General features: G+C 32.5%; 1 protein-coding gene across 1 annotated transcript; it reads left to right on the top strand.

Moving 5' to 3' along the window:
• Positions 1–11,983: 11,983 nt before the first annotated feature.
• LOC132034347 (CASP-like protein 1E1) lies at positions 11,984–14,882 on the top strand. Its single transcript, XM_059424669.1, has 2 exons — positions 11,984–12,297; positions 14,323–14,882. Exons 1-2 carry the CDS (start codon positions 12,059–12,061, stop codon positions 14,663–14,665), a joined length of 582 nt encoding a protein of 193 aa, XP_059280652.1. The 5' UTR covers positions 11,984–12,058; the 3' UTR covers positions 14,666–14,882.
• The last annotated feature ends 4,703 nt before the right edge of the window (positions 14,883–19,585 follow it).

Below are 19,585 nucleotides of genomic sequence, written 5' to 3'. Positions count from 1 at the left end.
AATATTAATTTTCCTTATATTCGCACTCAATTTTCTTTTACATCAATGAACAACTTTTATTGTCATGATAATGATAAAAAAAGTCCAACTCTTTCCATTTCAAAGACTTTTAATTACGACTAAAGTGATGGTATATAAAATACATTTTGTATATATAATAACAATTAGAATATTTTTAAAAGTTATTTTCAAAATACAAACTTTAAAAGAAAATTTAATTAAAGTGAATAGACACGTTCGGGCCATGCATCGCACGGGCATGTATTGCTAGTATATATATATATATATATAAGTGCCAAAGGAGGACCAACACAACATCAAATACTTGTACCAAAAGCTTTACAAATTGTACACGCAATGAATGCTTGTACCATAAGCTATATAACTTGTACACTTTACTCAAGTATTTTTTAATCCCACGTGGACATATGTCATAATACTTAATATTTATTCCCTTCTTATGTATAGACGTATGTACTTCAATTTTAATTCTCCAATACATTTATTTCTTCCATGCACTTTTACTTGTTCACTTTTGACTTTTCACGTTCTTGGTGAATATTTATTCTCTTCTCATGTATAGACGTATGCAGTTCAATTTTAATTCTCCTACACAAATTTATTTCCTTCGTGCATTTTTACTTATTCACTTTTGACTTTTCACGTTCTTTAAGAATTAATAAATCCCACGTGGATATATGTCATAGTCTTTTTGAATATTTATTCTCTTCTCATGTATACACGTATGCACTTCAATTTTAAATCTCCGACACATATTTATTTTCTTCGTGCACTTTTACTTATTCACTTTTGACTTTTCACGTTATTTAAGAATTAATAAATGAAGTACTCCCTCCGTCCCATATCACTGGCCACATTACTTGACTTTTCACGTCCTTTAAGAATTAATAAATGAAGTACTCCCTTCGTCCCATATTACTTGGCCACATTACTAAAAGTATATGTCTATTTTTCTATTCTATATTTTTCTTCTTCTTATATATAAACGCTCAAGGTGGACGAACACAACAACAACAAGTTGAACAAAAAGCAACTGAAATTGTACTCTAAACAGGGACTAACTGTGTACATTTCACAAGTTGAACATTAATTCTACCTCTTGTATGTTTACATTTTAAGTCCCCACAGGTGGCAGTGTCTTAATTGTACTTTCATTTCCTTCATTTGGCATATACATCCTCTGTCTCAATTTAAGTGTCTACGTTTGACTAGACATGGAATTTAAGAAATAAATATAGACTTTCAAATCTTGTGGTTCTAAATTAAAAATGTGTATAATATAATAAAATATCCTTTGAATTTTGTGATTATAAACTTGACATGTAGGATATTTGAATTGTCAACTTACTAAATATAAAAAGAGGCGGACATAACCAAAATAAGATAATTTTTTTTTATTTTTTAACAACAAACGCCCAAGTGGACGAGTACACCAACAATAAGTTATACAAAAAGCAACTGAAATTGAACTCTAAGCTAGGAATAACATGTGTACATTTCAGAAGTTTAACATTAATACGACCTCTTGTGTGTTTACTTTTTAAGTCCCCGCATGTCCGCAGTGTCTCAATTGTCCTTTCATTTCCTTTATTTGGCATATTCTACCTCTGTCTCAATTTAAGTGTCTACGTTTGACTAGACACGAAGTTTAAGAAATGAAGATAGACTATCTTGTGGTTCTAAATTAAAAATGTGTATTATATAATAAAATATCCGTTGAATCTTGTGATTATAAACTTGACATGTAGGATTAAGCCCGTCAACCAGTTTTGGTTAACCGGTTCAAACCGGTAACCAGACCGGTAAAATCGAGGAGCTGGGAAACCGATTGAAACGGTTTCCGGTTCGGACCGTTTAATATATACCGATCCGATTTTTTATTTTTTGGGACCGGAACCGGTCCGGTCAAAATTAAATTTTTTTTTTTTAAATGTAGCCGTTGGAATTTATTGGTTGGGGACAGATAGTTGTGCCAACGGTCCATTGCTAAAAATAGCCATTGCCAAACGGTTCCAAACCCCATTTTGGCCCCCCAACCCCAAACTTTTTTTTTTAACACTTTAACCCATCCCCCACCCCTATATAAACCCCTCTCCATTTCCATTTTAATCCACACCAATTCACTCTTCTCTTTCTCTCAATTATAGTTACTTTGCAACAATTAGCCACTTTAAATTTCCCTCAATTAAATATTATAAAGTCTTATAATAGTTTCAATTATTAATTTTGCAATTATAATATTGTTGGTGGAGTTGGTAATTTTGCAACAATCCGAAGTAGCTTTGGTGGATTTACAATTCTAGCCGCATTCACTTTGATGGAAATTAGTCCCGTTCCAATTTGGTACATTTTTCACTCTATCTTTATTTTTCACAATTTAATTCTAGCAATTTAATTTGTTGCAATTTATTTTCTTGTGATTTATTTGAGTGTGATTTAAATTAATTCTATTTAATAATGGCGAAGAGATTTAAACGTGATGCCGGTAGTAGTGGTATTGTTAGGGGTGGGTTTAATGAGAAAATATTTGTGGAAGAAACACCTAATTTAGGTATTAATGTTGGTGGAAATAATCCACTTTTAGATCATGAGGCAATGCAACAACACTATACCGACACTTTTAATGAAATTGATGATGATGATGATGATGATGATGATGATGATGATGTTGATGAAACACAAGCCCCCAAAAATCTCATAGGAGATACAGGTCCTGCACAATCACATACACAAGACAAATCGCCTAGAACTCGTAAGCTAACCGCTAAAATTTGAAAATTTATGACTAAGGATAAGGAAAGTCAAACAGCTAAATGTAACATATGTGGACAAGTATTTGCTTTTAGGCAAGGAACTAGTAAGGATGGTGGAACGGGTACACTAAATAATCATATGAGAAATAAACATATGGATGTTTGGGGAGAGCAAACGGGTTCAAATGTGGGGGGTATTCAAATGACGATAGACCCACGAACCGGTAAAATTTTAAGTATGACAAGAAAAAAGAGCGTGTAGAAATAGCTAAAATGGTAGTTTATGATTGTTTACTATTTTCCTTTCCTTCGGGTTTGGGGTTTGTTACTTACATTTAACATTGTTATAATCCGTTATTTGAGGGTATTCCTAGAAGTACTTGTAGAGCGGATGTTATAGATTTGTATAAAAAAATATAGATTTTATTTGCGCCATGTATTTAATTCTCTAAATTGTAATGTTTCTCTTATCGCCGATTTGGGTTTTAGTCTTAAGAAGTTAGATTTTTTTGCTAGTACATGTCATTGGGTTGATGATAATTGGGTTATGCAAAAAAGAATTATAGTTTTTTATATGATGAAGGGAAAAGTCGTCACGATGAAAAAATTTTAGCGGATTCAATGTTTACTATTATGAGATTTTTTAACATTTATAGAAAAACATTTTGTATTGCTTTAGATAATGCTTCTAATAATACAAAGGCGGTTGGCCTTTTAAAAAGGGAATTAAACCCTCCGCTAAAAAATATTTTTCATGTGAGATGTAGTTATCACATTTTAAACTTAATTGTTAAAGATGGTCTTGAGTGTTTTGAAGATTCTATTCAAAAAGTTAGAAATGCAATTGCGATTTTTTTTTTTTTTTTTGTAATGCTAATTCTATCCAACAGCATATGATATATAGGATTCCATAGAACAAGTTCACAACAAAATATTTTAACCTACTTAGCGTTAAAATAGCTAGAGTTTTTACAAGAGTATAAAAATAAATCCGGTTATCAAGCGGCTTTACTCAAGCGGCTATTTTTAATATGACAACAAAATTTAAAAAGTATTTTTTTCCCATCCCAACTTTATTTATATTGGGTTCTCTTTTAAATCCTTGTTTAAAAATGTCTTATACTAGAGCATTGGTTAATCAAATTTATACATTTTTAGAAATTGAAGAGGGAGTTGAACCATCTTTAGCTGAAGCCGAGCTCGCTATTGATGCCGAGTTTAGAAAAGTTTTTAGTCATTATTCTCGTTTGGAAGAAAATGCTACACCCGTTGCTCCACGCCCTATTACTTCTCAAAGTAGCAAAAAGGACTTGTCAGGTTTGTCGCATTTAAAAGTTTTACATTCACATCCAACTCCTTCTCATAATGTAAACTTTGATGAATATCACTTTTATTTGATGCAGCCAAATGTGGATATCAACCAATTAGATGATTTGGACGTCTTAGCATGGTGGAAGAAATACAAGGCGAGTCATCCGATACTTTCAAGAATGGCTCGAGATATCCTTACGGTTCAAATATCAACCGTGGCTTCGGAGAGTGCATTTAGCCAAGGAAGACAACAAATTGGAGACCATAGACACCCATTATCCGGTTTTAGCTTGCAAGTACTAGTGTGCATTCGCGATTGGATTAGATCGGAGCTACGCAACCAAAACTTAGAAGCGGTGGAAGGCGAAGAGGAAGATATTGAAGATTTGATAGCAAGTGGAGCGGACCAAATGGAAGACTCTGAAGATATCTCCATGGCCGAATATGATATGGGGGGAATTAACCAAATGATTGACAATTGGTGATTTTATTATTCTACTATTTCTTTGCAACTCATGTATTATTTGCAAGTTAAAAAAAAACTACAACTTGCAAATAAATGTTATCCATGAATGAATAAAATATATGGCTCATTGAGCTTTCTTCTATTTACTTGTGTTCATATTTTTACTTATATTAAGTTAGGAATATACCTAAAATATACTAAGAATATACTTATAATATACATCTACTTAAATTAAAAACTAGAAAGTTATATACTTGAAAAATAACTAAAATATACTAAGAATATAATAATACAAATATACTTAATTTTAAAATACGAATTTATAAACTTAGAAAAACTTAAGCTATAAATAACTTAAGTTATAAGTATATATAACTTAAACATATATATATATATATATATAAGTTATATATATATATATATATATATATACATATATATATATATATATATATATAAGTATATATATATATATATATATGTATATTTTAGGTATATATATATATATATATATATATATATACGTATATTCGTATTTTATTAGTCGAGTAAATATATAAACTTTACTTATAAACTTATATAACATATGTAAATATACCTACAATATACTAATAAATACTATAATATATATATATATATATATATATATATATATATATATATATATATATATACACACACTATACAAAAAACAAAAACAAAAAAGAGGTTTTCATTTTAAAACCGTTCGTAAACCGTGGTCGGTTCCATTTTAAAACCGATAAATCGAAATCGGTGGCGGTTCATTATTAACGATTACCGATCCCGGTCTGGTTCAAATAGGTTGACGGGCTTATGTAGGATATTTGAATTGTCAACTTACTAAATATAAAAAGAGGTGGACATAACCAAAATAAGATAAATTTTAACAACAATTGAGAAATTAAGGAGAAAAATAAGACGAAAAGAAAAAAAAAATATGGAGACTCATTAAGGAGAATTGCGGTTTCGCTGTGAAATATACAAATCATAAAGACTAACTAAATTGAGTAATTAAATTAATCGTGCGTTGGGCGTCATCGCACGAAAGATAGTTTGCTAGTTTTTCTAAGTGGGGCAATTGGGCATAATGATATGAATAGAAACTTCAACTATTTTGATATTTCCCCTTTCAATATGTACGTCTATTGAATGTTACACCCACTATTTTCCATATAGTTATGATCGTACTGATCTTGGTTCAAGATTGGGACTTGGACATTCTCGACTTTTATAAAGCTACTAGTCGGCTAGTAGCAATATACACCCACTATTTTTTATATAGTTATGATCGTACTTTTGAATCTTGGTTCAAATAAGGGAAAATTTTGTGACAATCTCGATTTTTTATAAAGCTACTAGTATTTTAGTACTAAAAGGAAATAGTAGCAATATAATAATAGTTATTGTTATATTTACGAAATATTACTTTGAACATTGACCAGAACCATATTAGGTGAATTAATGCCCAATTTTTTTTGCTTAAAGTTGCAGGCTTTGAAGTAAGACTTTAATAAATAAATGCAGATTTAATTCTTAGTTCTCAACTCCTTAGAGATGCTTCCCCTGATCCCCTCTCACTTTTCAACCTTTGAAAGCGAAGTTAGGATTCGAAGCTTGTGGGTTCGGCGTTCTAATTTTTTAAAGTTACTGAATTCTTAATTAATAATTTATACATATTTGATAAAAATTTTAATACAAATAGATGGTTCAAACAAAAGTTCTATCAGTTGGTGAATTGGCCGAAGGTGGCCCCTGCTTTGAATGAAGCAAAGACTGCTATCTTCTCTAGAAAGTACTATAAACTAATATTATTAGTTTTATTTAAATATCATTCATCATTTCTTTTATTTCTCAAACTAGTACTGTTCTTTTTCAGAAAAGGTTACTGTATTAAGAATGATTTATCTCGGATTCTGAACTTGGAGAGGAAAGTAACTCAAGACCACAAAAAAAATCAATGAACCAATAATCAAATGTCTTGACCGATGTTCTAATTAAAACGGACGAGGAGTTCGTGTTTGTTGGAAAAAAAACTGGATAATTTCATGTAACAGCGATTAAGTCTGACAAAAAATTGCCCATCCTAAGGGAGTAGTAAATTTTACATAATGACGTACGACCCGTATCATCACAAAAAAACTTAAATAGGGAAAGAGAATAAAAAGTTGCAGACATAAAGTTCCTATTTTGGGTATGAATTCGACGACCAAAATGTAAATAAGGCATATGGGAAATTGAGAATTCATATTTGTATTCCCTCATGTGAACATATCTATGTGTCAAAAGTCCAATAACCCAAAAGGTTGACCGGAATTTGTGGTTCGTGGTCAAACACGATTCACAATGACAAACTAATTAAAATATAGAACTCTTCAGTCCAAATCAATTGATGCCAATCATTTGTTAATACTCATTTCTTCCCTTTTAACTTATCCCAAATGTACTTTACATTATTTTGCAAAATTATTCATATTTACCATGCTTTAATTTTTTTTTAATTTAACTATTAACACTATAATAAATTTGAGAATTTATTACTTAATGATAAGGATTTTAACAAAAATTAATTAATTCTCTCTTAATTTATTAAATTGGACTAATAAAATAAATTATTTTTAATATATTAGACAAGTAAAAAAAAAACTGATGAAGTCGTCCCTTTCATAATAAAGACCTAAAATTTTATTGAAGACCCTTTTCGAGCAAAAGTCTATTTCTTCCTGAGATATTCGTCTTTTGGCATAACAAAATTTAGTTCGAAATATCTTATGTTTTAAAAAATGAAAAATTGTTAAGTCGTTTTTTTTCTAAATTAATCCTTTACCTTATAATCAAAGCTAGTATTAATCATCTAGCTTATTTGAGGAGTGTTTTGCAACATCTTAGATGAATTGGCGCTAATCGTTTGTTAATGAAATACAAGATCATTAGCAATTCAACCACATTTTGTCCCAAAGAAAAAAGAAATTAAAAGGTAAATGCTAATTTAGGAACAATCCCTAAAAAGGGAACGAAATTGACCTCGTTATAAAAGTCAGTCCTTCGTCTCAATTTATGTGACACCATTTTTTTTAATTGGTCTCATATATTTTAATAAAAATTTAATTTTAAAATTTTCATTTCACCCTTAATAATATCACACAAATATTTATGACTTATTTTAGATTATTAGTTTCAAAAAATTACATAATTGGGACGAAGGGAGTAGTTATGTTGAGCTTTCCGAAGCGAGGTGTTGATTGTCGCTTTCCAGTCGTTGCACAGCATTAAATAATCCTTCTTGCACCGAAAAAGAAAAAAGAAAAAAAAAGATAAAAAATGTGTTTACTTTCTTTCTCCAACTTCTCAAAGAAAAAGAAAAAGAAATAGATTTATATTCCATCTAATAACCTGTTTAGCCAAGTTTATTTTTTCCAAGTGCTTATTTTTTTCTAAAAGTGTTTATTTTAAAAAAGTGAGGTATTTGGTCAAGCTCTTGAGAGAAAATAAGTGTTTCTCGGAACTAGTAGAAGCTGTTTTTCAGGAAAAAAAATAATTTTTGCCCAAAAACACTTTTGAGTTAAATACACTTAGAAACACTTTTTAAAAGCTTGGGCAAACACTAATTGCTACTCGAAAGTATTTTTTAAATTAATTGGTCAAACACAAATTATTTTTCTCGAAAAGTACTCTTTTTGAAAAGCACTTTTGGAAGTAAGTTGATTTAGCTTTATTTGATCAAACACTGAAAATTGTTTTTTTACTTTTATTTTTTTAAATTAATTTAAAAAACATTTTTAAAATTATTTTTTTTTAAAAAGTGCTTTTCATTGTATTTTTTTTCAAAAGTTATTTTTGAAAGTAAGTTGATTTAGCCTATTTGGCCAAGACTTATTAAAAAAAAATAATGACTTTTGGAGAAAAATTTGTTATATTTTAAAGATATAGTCTTACCTGTTTTCAAAATCTCTCGAGTATATAAAATGACTTTTTCCTAATCGAGTGTGATCGATCAATAAATCTCTAGGCGTCACTTTTTCAACCATATGCTTTTATCTCGTGCTTAAATTTTACCCGTATACAAAATTTTGATTTTAAATGAAAGAGAATTAACTATTTAAATGAAACAGTTGGAAAATTGACCTTCTGACATATGTGTTTCTAAACAATCCACAAATGATATTAATTTGCACACTAAGTGTTTTTTTTAAAAAGCTTATTTAATTGTATTGTTTTTAAGATCTAAGCATTTATTGGGTCAATTAATTTAAAAAATATTTTTTACTTTTGACAATTTTTATGTTTGAGCAACCCTTTTAAAAGTCCACTTAACTTTTAATTGTACCCTTTTTCTCAAAAGTGCTTTTACCTCCCACCTCCCACCCTCACCCCAACCACCCACTCACCCCTAAAAGTTACTTTTTTAGTGAACATAAATGTTTCATTTTTTTTATCAAATAATATTTTTTTAATTAAATTTGTAATTATTTTCTACTATTTAGTTACTTTTTAATTTGAATTGTAAAATGTTTAACTAAATACATTATGCATATTCTTATTGAAAAAATAAGTATCATTTTTGGAGAAAAATAAGTTCGGCATTTAGATTCGACATCTTAATCTTAATGAAAACAAATAGGCTATAAGTTTTAAAGATATAGTCTTACCTGTTTTCAAAATCTGGACTGAGAAGTTATATAAAATGATGTTTTTTTTCAAGAAATTAATCGAAGAAGAGTGGTGATCGATACAATAAATCTCTGCGAAAGAAAGATCATTAATTTTCATACTACATGTTAAATATTTACCTCGTGCTTAAATTTTACCCGTATACAAAATTTTGATTTTAAATGAAAGAGAATTAACTATTTAAATGAAACGGTTGGAAAATTGACCTTCTGATCATATGTGTTTTCTAAAGAATCCACAAATGATATTAATTTGCTAAACTTTGAATCAATTGGATTTTGATGTGAAAAGGAACTTATTAACATGATGAAGACAAATTATTTCCAGAAACAGAAACACCCCAAAAATTTGATGTAAAAAAAAACCATCTCCATCGTGAGGAGACATGAATTATATATTCTGCTCCAATCTCCAAAATCAGCAGTTAGTGGACTGAGAAGTTAATATTGGTTCAAACAATGATGTTTTTTAAAGTTGGAGCAAGAAATTATCCACCTCATCATCCGAAGAAGAGTGGTAATGTCGGTTTTCACGCCTACACAGAGAGACTCTAAAAGCACCGATCGATACTCAAGCGAAAGAAAGATCAATTAATTTTATGCTTTATAACATCACACCTCAAGATTCGCTGGACACAAAATACGAGCTTGTCTTTTTTGTGGCTTTACTAATAACATGGAAACATTTAATTAATTTTGTGTGACAAAATATAATTTATGACTTTATTGTTATAATTGGTAAAGTTCAGTCACAATACGAGAAATTAATCCTTTTATCTGTTTTTATGATATTATTGAATTGAACGTTGAGTTAATTTATGTTTTCATCATATTATAATGGTCGCGAATATCATATTAGTTGTCAATTAACTAAATTTTATGGATAAAATATAGCCACAAAAAATCAAATATGTCATGCATCAAATCTATTTCTCTTCCATCTTTCGTCTGAAAATAGCTAAACACAGAAGTATCGTTGTCAATACTCGTAATTGAAAGTTCGCGTTTTCCGTTTAATTTTGTCAACTAATAATAATAACGGAAAGTGAAATTATTTATTGTGTCAAACAAAACCGCTCCATATTAATTGCGACGTTACTGGAATATTTATGAAGAGAAAAGTTAAAAAAATCATACTTCCAAATATTGTAAAGAAAATATTAGTACAGACTATTCCAGTCGTCAAAAGATCTAATATTAGAAGATTCAAAAAAAAAAAAAAATCTTGCAACTCCTAAAATAATAAATGTAAACGGCAAATCTGACCTGCATTCCCACTTCATTCGTTTTCTTTCCAAGCTATTCACACGTACCCTATCAGAGGCGGATCCAGGATTTGGAGGTCCCGGGTGCCATGGTGCTTTGATTCCAAATAGAATAAGCATTTGGTTTGTTTGATGATCTTGGGTTTAAGATCGGGTTATTCGTCTTTTCGATTTATACTCGATAAAATGTGAGAACGAAAAAAAATACTCCAACTTGGCCTAACGAGGGCTTTTGTTACGATGGGTGAGAGAACTTTGGAATAGGAAACTTATGATAATTTAATTTTTCATATTTAAACAAATAATTAACAAGAGGCCGAATAAGTCAAGAATTAATAAATAAAGATAGTCAACAACAATAATATAATTAATAATTAAAACAAGTTAAGAGGAATTAAGGAAAAGAAAGAGAATGGAAAGTTAAGGATTCTATTTACATTTTGAAACCATCAGATTTCCTTTTCCTCATAATCTAAGTCCTAAACCATACGAGCTTTTTACGAATCAAGCATATAAAATTAATAAGTGATATTCAAATAAATACTTCAATTTAAAATTACAACTTAAGCAAAAAAAAGTTGAAGGCATCACTTATACCCATTACTCGTTAGTTACACCAATCTCATTTCATTAGAAACTATTTTATATTTTATATATTTAGATGTAAAAGATACAATTGATACTACACAATAATGGGCTCCTAAATTTGTGGAGGTTATGTGCTGTTTATAAACTGCTGCCGGTAGGGTTCGAACCCTCATCGTGAGGAGGGAATCTTTCGCCTTTTGTCACTGGCACCACAACATCATTTGTTACTTGGGGGTGGCAGCTTGTTTATTAATAGTATTTCATACATATAAATACATGTATACATACTGCATACAGTTTCCGCCGAAGCTTGCGGGTGGCGTGGCACTCCCTCAGCCCTTAGTAGATCCGCCCCTGTACCCTATCCGCCACCTTCCTATGTATTAATTTCACTACGGACCTAAAAGGTTCCAATAAGTCTTTTTATTGAAGAATTATTTTACACTAAATAGGGTCAAAGACGGAAATAAAAATTAAAAAAAAAAAATCGTATGTCACTAAGATTCAACAACTTATATATTCACAAACCAAAAAAATCCATATTTATATACTATAATTTTATAGCAAAACGGTTCAATTAAACTCCTTTGCACCCCTCAGCTCTGCTCCTGTCTTTGACACAAGGGAAGCTTCTAGTATTGATTTGACTCAAAAATTGCTTTAGGTTGCCGATTTTAATCTCGCGTATGATATTTTTTATCTTCTTGAAGCTAATTAAAGTTTTAGAATTTTTGGTGGCTCCATCCCCAAACCTCCCACCCACCACTCATCTATAAGTCCCTATAACAATAAAGCCCAAAATCATACCCCCACTAGTTTCTCTTTCACACACGTGACATCTTTTATTGTCCACTAGACTTTCTACATTTGCTATATAAACCCTTGACCTTCACATTCCAAAAACAACACCCTTCCATATTCAGATTTCTCTTCTTTGAATCTTTAACAGCTTCTCTTGATTGAACAATGGAGACACAAAACGATATGAATGGAGGAGCTGGAAAAGATGTTGGGGTTGCTAACAAACAAAGCATAATATGGACAGACTTTGGTTTGAGGTTTTTGGCCTTTGTACTCACACTTGTTGCTGCCATTGTTCTTGGAGTTAGCAAACAGACTGAGGTTGTTCCTGTCCAGTTGGTTCCTACATTGCCGCCGATCAACGTTCCGGCATCCGCTAAATGGCATCATATGTCCGCCTTTGTGTAAGCATCCCTTCATTTTTTTTTTTTTTTTTTAAATCTTTCATTCGTTTATATGGACATAATATAAGTGGAGTCGGGATTTGAAGCTTACGAGTTCAGAATTGTAGTTCTAAATTAAAAATTTATACATATTATATAAATTTCTTAAGCCTGATCAATATAAAGATTTGAACCAAAATGACTGAGTTCTTCCGAACCTGCACCTACACTCTAGCTCTACACTTGACAACACGAAATATATTATGATATCTAAAGAAATACAAATATGACAAATGATAAATTTTTTTACTACTATACAAATTTTGTATATGTAACACTATAGGTAAATCTCATGATAAATCTGAAAAAGATGCTAGATGCACACACTTAGATTCAAAGAGGACAATATTATATTAGTTGTTATAATACCTATTTTCTCCGCGAGAAGTAAATGAATTGGCAGTTGGTCTTGTATATTGGATTGTCGACGGCGATGTTACGAAAAGTATGTACGAGCAACAAATATATATCTTGCTACCCAAAGGGGACTTTTTCTACTCCCTATTAGTTTTGTCGAGGGAAAAAATACAAGGTTATAGAAAGATAGTGACTCATAATTATCGCTGAGAATGAAATACTAGTTGTATTTAAGTTATATCTGGTAAATTTCCATGTATACTAAATTATCAATATTTTTTTTTTGCGCGGATTGTCCTTCATTTGGGGTGGTCTTTAATTTTTGCCCTTCAAATTGGTGGTCTTTAAGTTTTACCCCTCACCTAACACCCCGAGGTTGTGAGTTCGAACCCCAACTCAGTAAAAAAAATCGCAAGGCAGGCTTTGCAAAATTCTGCCTTGAGGCAGATTTGTAAATTCAGCCTTACAGCACAGGCAGAATTTGAGAATTTCTGCCATGCAAATTCTGCCTGTGCTATGTAAATTCTGCCTGAAGGGCAAAATTTAAAAACCACCCCCAGAGAAGGCAATCCTGCAAACAGTATCAATATTTTTTATACCCATTTTTTGCATAGACATCAAACAAGTTTTCTGGTACAGTTAATCTAAGCACTAGTACCAGCTGAATCTATGGCAAAATACTCATTATTTGTCTCTAGCTAACTTATAACTTAGTCAACAAAATCTCCTTTTAAAAATTTCAAAATGTATTTAGTGAGTTTTATAATTTTTGAGATCAATTCAAAATTATTCAAATTTTATTTTCTTGACAGGAATTTCATTTTAGACATTAATTAACTTAAATAGTTCATAAAACTAAATTCTTTAAGTCGTAAATATCTTCTTCTTCTTCTTCTTCTTCTTCTTCTTCTTCTTCCTTTTTAATAAGTTATCCAGACAAAACCAGTTTCATTTTCTCTCTCTTCTTTTCTTCCTTCTCTCTCTGTTTGAGTTGAGGAGCCACGTTTACATTTTTCCTAAAAATTTCACAAATTCTCTGATAATTTACGTAGCCTAACTCCTAGTAATATCTTTAACGTCCGTCTTGACCTCATTCTCTTGGATTTCATTTAGTTTTCTATTATAAATGTAATTTATTCAATTTCTCATGACAATAGTGACGAGTGATGATATAATGTTGTTTTGTTCTCCGCTAAGTTGACCCCAAAAATATGCCCAAAATCTTGGATAAGAGTTACTAGTTGGCTAACATGTGCCCCAGTTTCTCTCCATTATCCACAGAAATTGTGCCAAATTAATACGAATATACAATACGTGATCTATTTTGCACTTTTGTTAGGAACGAAACACCTTCACCTGTATGTAAACTGATTTTTTTTTTTTTTTAAAACAACTCTGTTTGACATATTTTGCTTATGGAAATTAGACTAATTATCATATCTAAATCTGATTAGATTAATTTAATACTTAAATAGTAAAGCTACACGAAACATACTACTATTATAAATTACTAGGAGTATAATTTTCTCCAAAACATAAAGGATTCGGTGACGATGTCTTGAAACAAGATTGTTACTCCTACTATATAATTGATGAGTGTTTCTAAATTATGAAGGAATAAAATTTCAGGTACTTTGTGGTGGTGAATGCAATAGCATGTGCCTATGCAGCTATGTCCTTAGTCCTTTCATTGGCCAATAGGGCAAAAACGAATGGTCTTTCCCTAACAATCATTCTCTTGGACCTCATCACGGTGGGACTACTCTACTCCGGTGTCGGAGCCGCTGCGGCTGTCGGCCTCATCGGATACAAAGGGAACTCCCACGTCCGTTGGGACAAGGTGTGCAACGTCTTTGGTAAGTTCTGTGGACAAGTCGCGGCGGCCATTGGCATTTCCTTAGTTGGTTCCATCTTGTTTCTGTTGTTGGTATTGTTTGCTATGTTGAATCTCCAGAAGAAGAGGCATCATTAGCAAGCTAGTCCGAACATCATCGTCAGAAAGTATTCTACTTGTAAAATAGCTTTTCCACATACGAAGTTTATTGTAATGCCTGGGCTATGGTGCTTTTCTTTAACACGTGTTTGATAAATCATCCGTTGTAGACCTATGTGTGTTGCATTTATGCTTTCTCTAAATGTAGAAATATGGGCCATGAATTTTATGTATAATAGCTTCTTTAAATTTGTTTCTGTAGATTCTTGAAATTGGGAGCACAAATTTTTCAGATATGAATGATTGAATGCTGAGCGTCTAATAGAAAAGTTCTCTAATTTATGCCACTAGCTAGTGTGAGTGTATATTAATCCATTTATATCTAAGGATACCACACAATGATTTATATATTATAATTGGAATTACAGTCATAAAACCTGCAAATTGAAATCCAAGTGATTGTACCTATTGAATTGAGCTTAGTCTCCTCTTAATTTTAATTTGTTTTAAGAAAAAAAAAGTTTAAGTCACGTTATATATGTAGCCGTTCGGTGCTGACTAATTAAAACAGCCCCTTAGCCCATTATCCTCTGTTTGGATGGTTGTTTCACGTGGTTCATTAATGTACAGTATGGTATGATACAGTATAGTGTTGTATTGTATTGTACTGTATTAATGAACACCATGTTTGGATAGACTGTATCGTTTGTTGTGGTTTAATAACATTTGTGTTATTTGGTTTATTTGTATGACAGATGCGTATAGTAACTTATAAGTTTACTAAAATACCTTAACTCTTAATTAGAAATTAATTTATATATATTAATAAAACCCGGAGTAAAGAATAAAATAAGAACTTTAAAAATAAGTAGGCGGTGGGTGGGGGTAGTGAAGGGGTGGGTGGTGTGAGGTGGGGGTAGTGGGGGTGAGTGGTTGTGGGGGTGGGATTGGGTGGTGGTGAGGGGTAGTAGATGGGGGGTGGTGGAGGGGTGGGTGGTGTGAGGTGCGTGGGCGATGGGATGAGGGTGGGGGTGAGTTGTTGTGGGTGGGGTTGGGCGGTGGTGAGGGGTAGTGGGTGGTGGTCGCGGTGGTGGGGGTGGGTGGTAGGGTAGGGGTGGGGTGGGTGAGTGGAAAGGGTGGGGTGGGGGTGAGTGGTAGGGTGGGGCAGGGGTGAGTGGTAGGGTGGGGTGAATGGTGGAGGGGGATATAATGGAGAAATGAAATATGTAACCACGAAAAAATCACCAAATCAGTGGTTACAAAAATTGAGACTTTTCATGGTTATATAACCATGGAATGAACCACGGGTTTACAACACCATACCACATCATTTTAAGAACAATGAAAACAAACATGGTTTCATAGAAAACATACATGGTTTCATAGAAAACATACATTAATGAACCACGGGAAACCACCATCCAAACAAGGGGTTAATGTTGGTTGTAAGTTGTAATCAAAACTCCCTCTCTCTCGAAATGTTTTTCATGATTATTAAAAAATAGTTATCGCAAATTAGTTATTGTTTTAAAAGTTCAAGACACAATTAATTATTTCTTCCCCATTTTACTCATAGTAGAATTTGATCATGAATGAAGATGACACATAAATACAGTAAATAAATATCTAATGGAGGAAGATTATAACTTAGACATAAATAAGGGTAAAAGAAATGAAATACCTCTCATAATTAATATTTCCTAAGGGCGTGTAAAACAAACAAACAAAAAAAAACGATAAATAATTTGAGAAAGAGGAAGTAAATTCTACATATATTAAAAACGAAAATTGATTTTAATCTATTATCGTTTTCCAACTTCACCATCCAAAAACAACTCCATCTTCTCCAAAATGTAGCAACCCCATTAATACGTCGTCCCCTTATCACTATAATAATCTAACAACCTACCATAAAAATCAGTCCCTACCTTATTAATTTCAGCCTCAATACAAAAGCAGAACCTAATTATTCCACCACATTAAACATTTTCGCAAGTACCTCTCCACATCCTCACTCGTTAGAGAGAAAAAAAATAGCAAAGACATTTTCTCAAACACCACCAATTGTAAATTACCAACCTTCCATTAATGCCCCTGTTCCATCACCACCATTTCAGTGCACAAAATCATGTTTAGATCTGAAAAAAAAAAAAAACAATCCATCGCAGGACTTAAAACAAGAAAGCAATAGTATGTGTGCGTTAGACAGAAAATAGATAGAATGTAGAGAGTGTGTGTGTGTAAATATATATAGGTGTATACACTATGTATATGTGCATGTGTAAATATCCACTGTTGTCCACTGTGCTCCTTCACGTCATTTTTTCTGTATAATATGTGTATAATAAATGTACGATAAATTTATGATATGTGCCTAATGTATGTGACTGATTTATACACATATGATATAAAAGAAGCGGCCACACTAGGCCTCCCGTATCGCGTGGGATCCGGGAAGGAGCCGGACCACAGAAGGAGTCTATGTATGCCCGATCTTAGGTGACGATAATATGATATAATACAGTAATTATTTGGAGGTGAGTTTTTTTTTAAAAAAAAAACAAGGAAAAAAAAAAAGAGGGGGGAATGGGTATTAAACAAGAGCAGGTTCAATTAATTACCAAAAGTATCATTTTGGGGTTTTAATATGCACAAAGAGGTTCAAAATGGTGTCCTTAGTGAAACAGGACAAAAGCAAATATTTGGTGAACCCGAAGGATAATATTTGACTTTTTCATATTAATTTTTTTTAATGGCTCCGTTAGTGAAAAGGGACAGATGATAAACTATTTTGTACACCACGTAAGCAAATGTGTTCCAACAATTTTATCACAGGGGCAACAGTGTGCCAAACTTCAAACAAAGGGTAAATATAGACCTTTCGCAAAAGTACTGAGGTAAATATGGTCTTTTTCCCAAAAAATGTCGGTATTATTATTCAGGAATCAAACTGTTTGTATGACCTTTAAGCAATCTTTAAAAAATTTAGGAGTAATAATTTTACATGAGTAATTTTTAAGTATTATTTCAAGAAATTATATATCAAGTCACTTCACATTAACCCTTTCTCCGTTCTAATTGGCTGGAGGGAGTATAAAGTTTCACTTTTCTTACAGCCCAAGTAACATACCCCCTTTTTACCCCTCACTCCACGCCCACGCACATGGATGCTTTTGTTTGAGAAGTTCACCTGAATAAGCAATTTTACTCTACACACCCCCACAGTAAATAAACCAGCAAATTTTAAAAATCACTTAGGACAATCATCACCGTTAATCAAATAATGACTGCTGAGATTCAAACAAGTGATCAATCACCATGCAAGTCCCCAAAAGCAAATACACATATAACAAAATTTCCAACTGCAACAGAACCAACAGATTATCATTTGTCGGTGCAAAACTGCAAGTATCATTTGTGAATATTTTAACAAGATAAGTAGAATGCAGATAATACAAAGCCTTGTCAATTTAAAATGATGGCAATTTGGAATATATATATATATATATATATATATATATATAATGGAATATATATATATATATTTGTAGATATGAATATATGCGTTAATAACTTGGATAAATACGTTGCATATGTTGCTATGGATGATTAAGTAAAATGATATTAGAAGAGTGAAGCTAAACAATAATACTCCACATATATATATATATAAAGAGAGAAATAATATTTTGTTTGCTATTACAATGCTCTAGATCTCAAAAAGCTAACCCTTAAAAGTAGGGAAATGCCCCTATTTATAGTTTTGTCTTATGGGCCTTGCATACAACATAAAGCCCTTTTAGAATAAAGAAAACCCTAAAAGGATAATATTTTGGCCCGACACCCGTACGATTGGCAACGTACATTTATGGCGAACGATCTTGACGCGTGGCAATTTTGTAACCGATTAACCGGACTAACGGCCACGATCAACTGGTCATGCAGAAACCGGACTAACGGCCACGATCAACTCGGTCATGTAGAGGACGATCAACTCGGTCATGGAGAAACCGGACTGGCTATGATGAGGAATTTGCTCCGGATAAACCGACCAAACGATATTTGCTTCACTTTTTTCCGATCAACCACTACCGGTGCAATTCCACCCGTCCGAAGAAAGTCTTCACGCTCGTGCTTGTTTTATCTCCCGATCCCCGGTCTCACCGGTCTTAGCATATATCCGATTTTTACCGTATACGTATAGTCCCCACACTTTCCGGACCGTAGTTTTACCGAGTAACGGGAAGTGGATGAGTCACCAAACGGTGGTTCCATAAGCTCGTTCTTATCTTTTCATTTTGGCGGGAAATAGCTTATGTCACGTCCCTCCGCCATCAGCCACGTGTCTCATCCCGAACGGCCAACTTTGGTAACCGCCGTAACGCACGTCGTTTCAAATCATGTCTCATTAATTGTGGGACACGTGGCATCCCCCGGTTGGCTGGGATCTGTAACCGTCTCGGTCCCCATGCCTATATAAGGCCTTTAACCCCCTCTTTTTACCATTTTCACTTCTTCACTTCTTTCACTCACTGATCGTCCTTCTCTCCAATTTTCTTCTTTGATTGTGATCATCCCCCTTCCTATTTGTTTCGATCATAAAAAGACCAACTTTGTCAACTTCTCTACTGTTGTTCTTTTGACTGAAAGTGCTACTTTGCTTCTTCTCTCACTTTGCCATTTTGAAATTTTCTCTCAACTGCTTCTTCACTCTTATTATTTTTTGTAACTTGTTCCTTCTCCCTCATCGAGTTCACCGAATCTCTTTTTTCATTATCTAATTCAAATGTCTGTCAACACCGAAACCACCTCCCAGATGTTCCTCGTTTCTTCTCAAGGAACCGAGCCAACTTCACAACCCAAGGGAAAAACCGTCGTTGAGCCCACTGCTTTGGACATTGTACCGTCCAAACCCAACTATAACAAGGAGTTTGAAGTTGAGAAGCCTTCTCCGGTTGC

This window comes from Lycium ferocissimum, chromosome 10 (assembly GCF_029784015.1).
Source record: "Lycium ferocissimum isolate CSIRO_LF1 chromosome 10, AGI_CSIRO_Lferr_CH_V1, whole genome shotgun sequence".
Lineage (NCBI taxonomy): Eukaryota > Viridiplantae > Streptophyta > Magnoliopsida > Solanales > Solanaceae > Lycium > Lycium ferocissimum.
Note: the sequence above shows the minus strand (reverse complement) of the source record. Positions and strands in the feature narration are given on the sequence as shown.

Bases quoted from the DNA above. Each gene is read 5' to 3' on its own strand.
- LOC132034347 (XM_059424669.1), top strand. From the start codon at position 12,059: ATGGAGACACAAAACGATATGAATGGAGGAGCTGGAAAAGATGTTGGG. The intron at 12,298-14,322 runs GTAAGCATCCCT...ATAAAATTTCAG, and splicing joins CATCATATGTCCGCCTTTGT to GTACTTTGTGGTGGTGAATG.